Source organism: Triturus cristatus, chromosome 7 (assembly GCF_964204655.1).
Source record: "Triturus cristatus chromosome 7, aTriCri1.1, whole genome shotgun sequence".
In the NCBI taxonomy this organism is placed as follows: domain Eukaryota; kingdom Metazoa; phylum Chordata; class Amphibia; order Caudata; family Salamandridae; genus Triturus; species Triturus cristatus.
The window spans coordinates 1,360,634,763-1,360,647,093 of record NC_140590.1 but is presented as its reverse complement, the minus strand read 5'-3'; the positions used below and the strand labels follow the sequence as shown (position 1 = coordinate 1,360,647,093).

Below are 12,331 nucleotides of genomic sequence, written 5' to 3'. Positions count from 1 at the left end.
ACAGCTGTTCCTTACGTCTTCTGACATTAAAAGCTACATTCCTTATAGCGATCACGTCAGTGTGAGGGAATTACAAACTCTGTCTAGCAGCAGTGTGCAAACTTTTTTCCAGACAAGCTGGTTCTGAAAACAAAAGCTGCATTCCTAACGACCGTCATCATGCCCTTCCACATAGGACAGATTATCCCTCTAACAGTTTTCTTCACCCCTCTTCATCCCTCCAAAGAGGAAGAGTGATCCCAGGGGAGTCCTGTGCTTCTACATGGATTGCACCAGGGAACATCGGGTGGACGGCCAGCTCTTTGTGCTTTTATTGGGATGAAAAAGGGGAAAGAGATACGGAAAATAAGCATCTCCAGATAACTTGTCTTGTGCATCAAGATCTTTTATGCGCTCATCAAGAAACAAACTCCGAAAGGCTTACGCTAGAATTCCTTCAGAGGAAAGGCTGATACCACAGTTGGCGCACTGTGTAACTCTTGGACATTTGCCAGACTACTACTTGGGTGTCAGTACACACTTTCTTGAAGCACTATTACCTGGATAGCCAGGTCTGGTGGGAAGAGCCTTTTTGCTCAATCACGTCTACTGGATTTCCTGGTCTGAGCCATTCCACAGGACCATCACCTGCGGATGTACTGCATTGATATATATTCACAACGTGGGGCTTCTGCAGTTAGAAGTATCCATCAGAAGAACAAGCAACTTACCTTTGGTAAAAATCTCTGTGGCAGATACTCTTATCTAACTGCAGAATTCTTCCCTGTTCTGTGGAATGGAGTCATCTAGTCCATACTAATAAGATTTCATATCAAAGATTAGAAAGAAACTGACTTCATGCAGCTGAGGTGACATCTATATAGGAGCCTCGACATCGCATCTGCGGTGGGACGGACCCGACATGAAACCAAACGGCGCCACCTTCCGATGCCTGATCTCAAGATCTAGTCTTGCACCTGGGGATATTCATAAGGTAAGGAATCTGTGGTTGCTACAGTATCTACCAGAAAGATTATTACCAAAGGTAAGCAACTTGTTCTTCTAAATTCCTACTAGGGATGGTATGTTAACGTACTTTCACCCATCCACCTATTCAAAACAGAAGGATTAACTCTGTGGTCCTTGCTCTGGCCTTAAGAGCTTGAAATTGAAAAAAAACACTAAAGGTGACCACGAGCTCCATGAGCATGTACAAAAACATAAATAAAAACGCTGGACTAAAGCATAACGGCAGTTGTTCTTGAGCTGCAGGTCTACTTAATCTTCATTGTGATAAACTTAACATGGCAGCAGGTCTCAAACCCTTCCACAAAGCAGAACCATTTTAAGTTGCACATGAATACCTTACTTAACAGGACGTCAGCTACTGAATTGCATGTTGATATGAGAACTGCAATTGCCATAAATTAAGAAGCTTAAGAAAATGCTGCTTAAAATACATGTTTAATTGTTTTTTAAATAATAGTTTTTGTGTTCTACAGCCAAAGACCTCAATCGGGTAGACTATGTTATATAGATGTATATCTATTCAATCAATTCAGATGGATTAAATAGTGGTACAGTGAATGTGGTTTATGTAACTGCAAGAAGCAAATAGCTCAATTTGACACATTATGCTAATATTAAATAACTCACAGTAATATTCCATCTTTGCCACCTGTCTTTGACTGCTATCACTAGTTATTTGGTATTTTTGGTGGAAGCATGAATATACACATACTTCAGTAGAGAATTGAAATATGTACTTCTGAATTTTATGGGAGTGTGCAGAGTTGTCCCTCTTCCAGGCATAACTTACCCTGATTGAGTTGTGTGTTTATCAAATGCAAATTAACACTTGGTAGTCAGATATTAACATGCAAGATGTTTGGAAACGTAGAACACAAAAATACTAGTTCTTCAGGCACATGCATCAACCATTTTTGCGAGCGCAAATGGTGCGATTCGCAAAAATCGTCCGTTTGCGCCCTCAAAAAGGGCTTCTGCGATGCATCATCCTGTCAGCCTCTCGCAATTTAAGAAATCGCAAATTATTTAGATTTCTTAAATTGCGATTGCATTTAAGGAATCGCAAATTGCCATTCCTTAAATGCAATGCATGATGGAATCGCAAATTGCGATTTTGCTAATAGGGGGCGCAAATTACCATCAATTTGTACTTGATGGTAATTCGCAAAAACCTTGAAAAATGCACTAAAGTGCATTTTTCAAAGTTGTAAGTTACACACACACATGCCCTTGGGGCATGTGTGGGAGCAACATGTGTGCACAGATCATTTTCAGGGGTGCAACAGGGTGTCCTTTTGACACCCTTGAAATTGCATGCGCAATTTGCGAGTACCTATTGGTACTCGCAAATTGCGCATGCAATCTCCCATTCATTCCTATGGGCCTATAGGCCCATAGGAATGAATGGGAAGGCATTCCTTAATTGCAAGGCACAATTCAGGAATGCTTGGGAATCGCTAATTTTATAGCGATTCCTACATGCATAGGCTTTTGCAATTCCTAAATTGCGATTCCTTAATAATCGCAATTTAGGAATCGCGAAAGCCAACATTGATGCATGTACCTGCTTGTGTCTTTCGGGATGTGTATGTTCATCTGAGAAAACGCAATACATTTACTGTTCACCTCGGTCTATTTTTATTTGTTTTTGTGTTCCATAATCTCCACGCTTTACATAAGCACTTGCAGGCACTTAATATGGAATTTATATGCTGCCATTCTGTAGCAAAATCTAAGCACAGTTGCTGAATAACTAACAGTTGACCTCGTCATATCAGTTGATATTAAACACAGTCACAACTTCTGTTCCAGACACAATACATTCTTTCAGTGTCTCCGATTAGGAGGTTTCTCTGATAAAACCTCCCAGAGCTCTGATTACGTTACGCTGAATCACAGACGTTGGTTTCATCATACACTGACTAGGGGTTGGTGCACATGCCCCATGAGGCCTTTCCTCCAAGTGTATCAAAGGGGAATTCTTTTCACGCTGCTAAACCCGTAATAACCCTAATCCGTGCTGTATCTTGTCGTCCTGTGGAGCCTGTAGAATGTTCCACCTCCACATGTGTACCCGCATAAGTTAAGCCACGCCACAGCAGAACCGAGGTGCTGCCAAGAAAGTTGGACTTTTTCCCGGAACCGCCGTTTATTTGAACGTCGTCTAATAAACGCTTCTTGGAAAAATACCTGCTGCCCGAGAGCAGAATGGACTTAGTTTTCAAATGTCACTTGTGTAGAGCCCCTTGGTGCCAGGCTGAGCAGGTGTGGGGAGCAGTTGAGCCCTGAAATGTGCTGACTCATGGCGCTGCCTGGAGACACTTACAGAAATGCAGGGTCTGTGGTGAAGTACTGTGGTGAAGTGATGCATTGTGTGTGTTGCTAAGGAGGAGACATGATTTGCCGGAAACGTATTTTAAGGTGGAGTTTTCCCCACCTTTCTATTCATAGAATATTGAGATAGAGGGTTCCTTATACCTGAAGCACCCCCCCACCCCTCCTACATAGCCCTGGCCAGCTACCATATGCACCCTGCTTGTGATTGTGGAAAATCTTTGGGTAATGTCTGCCTGTGTTTTAAATTTTCTAATGAAACTAGCTGTAGTCCAGGGCAGTGTTCTGGGACTTTACTTTCAATCATGGAAGCCTGAGTGAGTTCCTCCATAGCATGTTGCCACCAAGAATGTCTCATGTGCCAACTCAAAGTGGCAAGATTGCTTGATAAGAGCTCGCTTTGGGATTGGATTATCACGAAGGAGGAATATTCTCTTCTGCCCAGTACAGGACTAACTTTTACAAGATTAAATACATGGTTAAGATGAGAATGACATTCTAAAGTTGGTATTGATATTGTGGCAATCTCAGCAGTCATAAATATACAACCCATGGGCTACTGATTCAGGCACACACGTTGTGGACATTTTTTTCTGTGCCTACCTTTGACACAGGTGCGCAACACCCATTGGGCTCACCGGGCTTTAGACCCCCCATCGTCTTCTACAGTCCGGGCTAAGATGACACACACTGATGAATACTAAGCCTACGAGAATGTGATTTTTATGGCCCCTTCTGAGAGGCCCACCAGCCCGAGCCAGCCCGCCTCAGCGACCCTCCCTGCCCCCACCCTTTGTTTTCTTTTAGACTGGTGCCACAGAGGTGATATCCTTGTCTGAAGGCAGGGATTTCACCTAAGCACTTGATGTGTTGTGAATGTGAGCATGAGGTGGGAGTGGGAAGATGTGCACAGCAGGGGGAAAGGGATGGCCAGTGCAGGTGACGCTTTTCCTATTTAAAGGAATTTCTCCTGGCATCATAGCCCAGGGTTTGCTGTCTGTGCACTTGTATGGATGTGTATTCCATACAAGTGCACAGACCGGAAACCCTGGGCTATGACACCAGCAGGAATTACTTTACAAAGGAAAAGCGTCACCTGTACTGCCATCCCTTTCCCCCTGCTGTCTGTGCACTTGTATGGAATACACATTCACAGCGCTGCTCACCAGATAAATGGTGAACAGGGCCATGGATCTGTCTCTTTTTGCATCCAAGGGCACCGACAAAGAAGTAGAGGAGGCCCTGGCTAGGAGAAACCGGCCACATTTGACCCACACCTATCTACACAGTGGAAACTTCGGGAGGGGCTGGATGCCAGGAGGACAGTGCTGCTGATCAGCCCGACTCCACAGAATAGTATCAGAAGAGCAGGCAGCAGTTTTTAAGTAAGTTCCAGTAAATGTAATGCATTCTACAGCATCACCAGCGTTACCTACTGGCTGCATATCTAGGTTACTCTAAGTGAATAGTGTTCTTGTTTTACATACATCGGAACGCCAAGGAGGACAGTCCCCTCCGAATATGCAAATGTAGTGTAAGCTTGTAGTGTTCAGCTTTTGGGGTGTGCCGGGGGTAACTTTAGCGTTCAAGATGGGTGTGCGTTTTAGGGTGCCAGGGAGTAATTTTAGGAATCAGGGTGGGTTAGGGATTGGGGTGCCAGGGGGTAATTTTAGGGCTCTGGGTGGGTATGGGTTTTGGGGTGCCAGGGGGTAATTTTAGGATTCGGGCAGGTATGGGTTTTGGTGAGCAGGGGGGTAATTTTAGGGTTCAAGGTGGGTATGAGTTTTGGGGTGCTAGAGGGCTAATTTTAGGGTTGAGGGCGGGTATGGGTTTTGGGATGCAAGGGGGGGAAATTTGAGGGTTCAGGGCGGGTATGGGTTTTGGGGGGCAAGGGTGTCATTTTAGGGATCAGTGCGGGTATGGGTTTTTGGGGTTCCGGTGCTAATTTTGGGGTTCAGGGAGGTAATGAGTTTTGGGGTGCCAAAATTAACCGATCCTGATTGTCTGCCGTTTTAGCCCCGTCCCTATTGATTAACATTAGCCACGCCCCTTCATTCGGCATGTTAGCCCCCCCCCCCCCGAAATTAACACTTAGTTGCGCCCCTGCTGTGACATCAGCAGTAACCTGTCAGGAACGTGTTGCCTTCCCATTCTGATGCAAACATGCGCTTGATCGAGGTGGGTGCACGGGCTTTTTATGGCTCTCTCGAGAACTAAAATAATTGCCACTTGGATTTAGAAAAGCAAGGTGGGCGTCTCTTCGGGTCCCTTTCACGCGCAGCTTTTTTCTGTCAGTTAATTCAGTAGCTCAACAGGAAGCGTTTATAGTCCCCTGTTTAATTAGATAACGCTGGAGTGTGGGGCAGGAGAAATGGAATCTTCCATACATTTGTCTCGCGTTACTCTGCGACGCTTTCTTTATTTCATGTCGTCCTTTTGCGCCAACTTAACATTTTATAACGGCCCGTCGGCTTTGAAAGGCAGTGGCGCAACTAGAGCCAAATTTCGGGGGGGGCTGAGCAAAAAATTCGGGGGGGGGGGCTGAACTTTAAGCAATAGGCAGAGTGGAGCTGCAGGGGCTCTTAGAAGGGGTGAAACAACAGCAAGACCTCATTAACATGCAAATGGTCTTTTAAAGACCTGTGAAGTGCTCGGGTGCGGGTGTGTGTGCCCGGGAAGCTGTCTCATCCCGGGCTGCCACACACAACGGGGGGGGGGCTGAAGCCCTTTAAGTCCAATGGGTGTTGCGCGCCTGTTGAAAGGTACCTACGAATTCTAGAACAGGCAGCGTTTTAAAGTGCTTTCTATTAAACCTGCTTGAAATATGTGCCAGGCGCACATTGTGAGTATATATTGATTCGGTTTAGATTGGACATTTGTGATACATTTTTGTCGCTGAAGCACCATCCCTTTCACCAGAAAGATGGCTAATGACAGAAAACATTAAGAGGCAGGGCCAAGGAGTGCATACCGAGGCTAGTAAATCCAAGCGTTGAGGTACTCTATTGCTGCTTTTTATTAAATCTATCAATTCAGTTGAATTTTATTTATGATTGCGGAACTCCGTGGAGGTCCACAAAACTGGGAAAACCAACGCCACAATAATAAGGATTCTATTTTGATAATAAAATAAACACTGAAAATGTTCTTACCCGACAAGACGTCAGCGAGCCCTAAGCGGAATCCAAGAATATAAAAAATCTCCAGCAATCTAATATACAGTACAAAATGAATAGAAATATCCTGAAGGTATGTATTGTAGTCTTTCAAATTACTAGACTTTCCTGACTCAACCTTTGGCTTTGCTTCTACATCGTTACCGAGTTACCTGGTGACGTGCAGTTGCTTTACAATGTATTACTATTTTATCCCGTGTAGCTAATACATATATCATAAAAATTGTACATTAGTGGTTTCTGAATTACTTTATTTTCTCCTTTAGGACGACAACAATGGTGACCGGTTCCTTTTTGGATGCTTTCCAGAAAATTGCCGATATGGCCATCAACACAAGAGGTAAAACGCGCAAGAATTGATGGGCTTATGAACTACAACTGCTCAACGAAAACTCGAAAAGCAAAGAAAGTGCTCCTTTCTCTTTCTTACTAATAATTTGGGTTATCGAAATTGTCTTGAAATTGGAGTAAAATGATTGATGCGTGCATAGAGTTTTCATTAAGGTTATGCAGCAGTTTGCGTATGTCAAGTGAAGCTGCCCAAATGTTTGTTGTCAGTTTTAGATGTCACAAGTGATACTATAGTAAGTGCAATGCACATTTACAGATGTTCTTTCAGAAATTACCACATTGAACCATGTACATCACGTGCTCTTTTTCAAATTCGTCTGACTTCTTATTTGACCTCTGTTATACTCTTTAAATTCGTAAGAATTTCTAAAATACTTAATAAAGATAAAAAACGGCCCTATGGGCATGAATGTTTTTTTTGTTTATCCATGGGGTAAAACAACATGCCTTCACAAGTTGCATAGTTAAACAGATCATTAATTCAGTAATGCAACAGCAGCTGTTTTTCCAACTTCTTAGTATACTGTTTCCATGCGTTTCAACAATTCGATTAAAGACTTGATTCAAGATTATTTAAAGTCAGTAAATGTTAATGATGGCAGATTGGATGTCCACAGACTGGGTACGATTGCAGGTATCATTTCAATCGGAACTAATCTTTGGGCACTCCATGTTTCTTTTATAGATCAATATTTTATGGTCATCCAAGCAAACAGCTGTCCACTCCAGCTGCAGATATAAACGTGTGTGTGTGTGTGTGTGTGTGTGTGTATATATATATATATATGTGTGTGTGTATATATGTATTCACTGAAAAAACCAAAAGGTTACAGGGACGTTATTGTGAGGCTCGGGTTTTACTCATTCAAAACCAGTGAAATTCAGCAGTTCTAGTGTATAGGTGAATCAGTGGGTGTATGAGTGCCTGTCTGTATGATTCAGTAGATGTGTGACTGACTGTATAAGTGAGTGATTTGGTGTCTCAGTGAACCTATGGGTGAGGAACTGGTTGTGTGAATGTTTGCATCAGTTGGTGTATAAGTGGCTGTACGGGTGTGTGAATGGGTACATGAGTGACTGTATGGGTGAGTGATTGGTTGTCTGAGTACCTGTATGTGTGTTTGAGCGTCTGGGTGGGTGAGGCTACCTGTATGGGTGAGTGAGTGGATGACTCAGTGGCTGCATGGGTTAGTGAGTGTGTGTGTGTGAGGGGATGTATGGGTGTGTGTGTGTGTATGGCTGTGTGGGTGACTGAGTGAACGTGTCAGTGGTATATGAGTGAGTAAACGGGTATGTGAAAGGTGGTATATGATTGACTGAATGGTAAGTGAGTGAATGTGAGAGGGGCTGTATGGGTGAGTGTGTGCTTGTGTCACTGACTATAGGTGAGTGACTATGTGTTAGTATCTGTTAGAGTAAGTGAGTGGGTGTAACTGTATGGGTGAGTGCGTAGGTGTGCGAGTAGCTCTATGAGTGGCTGACTGTGTGAGCTGCTGTATGGGTGTGTGAGTGGATATGTCAGTGGTTGTATTAGTGAGTGAGTGGGTGTATGAGTGAGTGGGTGTATGGGTGTGTGAGTGGATGTGTCAGTGGTTGTATTAGTGAGTGGGTGTATGGTTGTGTGAGTGTATGTGTGTTTAGAGCTATGAATCAGTGAGTGGATGTATAAATACTGTTATGGGTCTGTAAATGGGTTTGTGAATGGTTGTGTGGGAGGGCGTGTATGAAAGGTTCTATGGGGTGTGAGTGGGTGCTTTAGTGATTTTGTGGGTGATGTCATTGTAGATGTCATCAGGGATGTCGCTGACCATGTCATGAGTGATGTAATATGTGAGGTCCTAAGCAGCGCATTGCGGGGTCATGAGTTATAGTTAGCTCAACTAACTATAACTTATGAATTTCACTGGTTTTGTATGAGTGAAACCTAAGCCTAACTATAACATCCCTGTAACCTTTGATTTTTTTCAGTGAACTTCTAAGGTTTTTTTATTCCATTTCCTAACTATAAGGTCCCTGTAGCATTCAGTTTTTTCAGTTAATTCCTAAGGTTTTTAAATGCTAATTCCCAATTATAATGTCCCTGTAACCTTTGTTTTTTTCAGTTAATTCCTATGGTTTTTATATAGTAATGGCATTTGCAGAGTAATGGAGAAAGGGGGCGGGGCCTCTGACCAGCCCTCGGGAATCCCACTGTGCAGGACTTACAGAAAGTACCAGGAGGGCTTGTTGGTCTCCCACGGCCGTACACCATCCATGAGGACTTCATCCCCCAATCAGTAGTGCGCCAGGAGGCGGGTTGGCAGAGTGCTGGAGAAAGGGGGCGGGGCCTCCATAGACCTCTTAGCAATCCCGGTTAGTAGGACTTACTCGAGGTAACAGGAGGGGTATTTGGCCCCTAATGACGTCCTTGGATTCCAACTACCCCAAGATGGCTTCCTACACTTCCTGGTTAAAGTGTTTGCAGCCAATCAAATTTCAGTAGGCACCCAGGTATCTATATTTTTTTAACTTAAATATCTCAGAAACTACTAAACGAATTTACACCAAACCACAAAAAGCACGCTTTCTGAACCAGCCTCTAGCTTTCTGACAAATTTGTTGTAATTCCGTTCTGCGGTTCGGGCTGTAGTCGTGTTTGAAAAATCCGCATAGACATAACATGGGGTCGCCAGTAGCTCGTTATAGTTAGGACCTAGTTTCCATTGTAAAAGCATTTTTTGACTTGCCTATATCTTTGATGCCGGTTGACGAATCCTCACAATTTTTTTTTATAAAGTGTCATAGTAAGTCCCAAAAAAAAGCATACAAAAATAATCCCCGCGAAGTAATAAAAAATGTGCACATGTGCAGGAATTTATTTTTAAAAACGAAACGTGGGCTCCTGCACTTCGTTCACTATAGGCCCCAGGGTGGGCCAGGTCCTGGGGGCAATCTTTTATAATGGAGGGAGTGGCGCAAGGCCCCCCCAAGGCCTTCTTTAGCAACAAATGCGGGGCTTTTGCAAATTTGAATTCGGGGGAGTTGTTGGCCCCCAAAAACGTCCTTGGGGGCCAACTACCCCTCCTGTTATCTTCAGTAAGTCCCACACTGCTGGATTGCTGAGAGGTCTTCGTAGCCCCACCCCCTTTCTCCACCACTCTGTAGCTACACCTCCTGGCTTATTACTACTTGTTGGGGGATGAAGTCTCCTTGGGTGCTGAGGGTCCTTGGGGGCGAACAGACCCTCCTTTTATCTCCAGTAAGCCCCACACAGTGGGATTGCTAAGAGAGCTGGTCAGAGGCCCCGCCCCCTTTCTCCACCACTCTGCAAACATGCCTTGTGGTGCACTATTGTTGGTGAATGAAGTCCTCTTGGATACTGAGGAACCTTTGTGGCCAAGAAGTCCTCCTGTAAGTCCTACACAGCAGTATTTGTGAGAACTGGTCGGAAGTCCTGCCCCCTTTCTCCACCACTCTGTGAGTGGGTATGTGAGTGAGAGGGTCTATACATGGTTGCATGTGTCTGAATGGGTCCGTGAGTGGGTGCATGAGTCTCTGAGTTGGGCTGTGAGTGAGTGCATGAATCTGAGTGGGTCTGCGACTGTGTATAATTGTCTGAATGGGTCAGTGAGTGGGTGCATGAGTCTCTGAGTATGTTTGTGAGTGGATGTATGAATGGGTCTGTGCACAAGTGTGTGTGTCTGAGTGGGTCTGCAATTGGATGCATGTCTCTGAGTGGGTGCGTGAGTGGTGTCTGAGTAGATCTGTGAGTGGATGTGTGAGTGAGTCTGAATTGGTACGTGAGTGACTGAATGGGTGTGAGTGGGTGCATAAGTGCCTGAGTGGGTCTGTGAGTGGGTGCGTGAGTCTGTGAATGGGTGCATGACTGAGTGGGTCAGTGAGTGAGTGCATGAGTATCTGAGTGGGTCTGTGAGTGGGTCTGTGAGTGGGTGTAAGAGTATGAATGGGTCTGTGAGTGAGTGCATTACTGTTTGAGTGAGTGTGTGAATGTATAATTTATCAGTGATATTCGTGAGTTTGTCGCGACTGTACATGGGGGGGGCACCTTGAGTCGCAAATTTGCGAATATTACCCATGGGGGGAAGAAAAAAACGTTTTCTGACATCTTGTACTCATAAAGGGTCCCTCAAAGATCCCTATATTGCACTCATGGGGTTAGGGTACCTCAATCAGTCATTTGTAAAGCACACTACATACCTGCAAGGGTCTCAAGGCACTGGGGGGGGGGGGACGCTACTGATCGAACAGCCAGGTCTTGAGTGTTCTCCTGAAGGTCAGCGGGTCTTGGGTCTGTCGTAGGCTCAGTGGGAGGGTGTTCTACCCTAACCTCTTCTGTAGCTTTCAGTATTTAATTTAAGACCCCCCCGACCATGCCTCATTATACAACATGGCGGCTGTAACTTACATCATAGGTTGCGGCCACCCAATCACTGCAGAGCCATTGGTGCATGTGGGTCTGTTGGTGGGTGTGTGTGTCTTAGTGGGTCTGTGAGCGGGTGCATGTGTCTGAGTGGATGCATCAGTGTCTGACTGGATCTGTGGGTGCGTGTGTGAGTCTCTCAGTAGGTCTGTGAGTGGGTGCATGAGTTTGGGTGGGTCTGTGAATGCATGTATAAGTGTCTGAGTAGGCCTGTGAGTGGGTGTGTGTCTCTCTCAGTGGGTCTAAGAGTGTGAGCGTCTGAGTGGGTGTCTCTCTCTCAATGGGTCTATGAATGGGTGGAAGAGCATGTAAGTGGCTCTGTCAGTGAGTGCATTAGTGTCAGTGAGTGTGTGAATGTATTTTTTTAATAATTTGGGCAATATTCATGAATCCATCAGTCACATGTAACGGGCAGTCCTCATGTGAGGATACAAAAGTCCAAAAGGAGGGACTACTAAGCATATTCACCAAGCAAAAGCTGGCATTTACAAAGAGCAGTTAGAGGAACAAATTGAAAAGAAGGGTGGTGCGTGAAGCCCATATTGAAGATGCAGCTACCTAGGCAAGACCTAAAAAGGGCTCTTTCTATACTAAGAGCTACCTTTCTGCCAAATTTGGTGTTAATTTGTCCAGTGGTCTGGGCTGTAGTCTTGTCTAAAATCTCTATGGTAAATTGCATGGAGAGAACATATTTTGGGACCCTCCTTTTTCTCTACCCCTACTTGAAGGCTCACCCCAAAACTTTCAAGGCAGCAGCAGAGGCCAAAACAAATAACGCTTTTGCTCAACCTTAAACCGCAGCAATTACAAATGTTCTAAACTATTTTACAGAAGAGATTACATATTACACCACCCATTTAACTTTAACAGAGATGATGAATGTAGTATAGTTAACTGGTATGATTATGTGTTTCATTACATTTTGCTTTTAAAAGTTACTCATTGGTATAAATATTGTGAGGTTATAACCATTGCCTGTGGTGTGCGTTTTATAGTTTTCATGGCGAATTATAGACTGGGTTTCGAATCATAACTCTGTTTT

The 12,331-nt window shown here is 44.4% G+C and overlaps 1 protein-coding gene across 4 annotated transcripts in view; it reads left to right on the top strand.

Moving 5' to 3' along the window:
• The window catches only part of LOC146812060 (protein MTSS 1-like), a 509,468-nt gene that overhangs the window by 112,378 nt on the left and 384,759 nt on the right, over window positions 1-12,331 (top strand). For all 4 annotated transcript variants that reach the window (XM_085619068.1, XM_085619067.1, XM_085619069.1 and 1 more), the window contains exon 3: window positions 6,785-6,858. In XM_085619068.1, coding sequence (XP_085475194.1) covers window positions 6,785-6,858 — 74 coding nt within the window. The remainder of the gene's footprint in view (window positions 1-6,784; window positions 6,859-12,331) is intronic.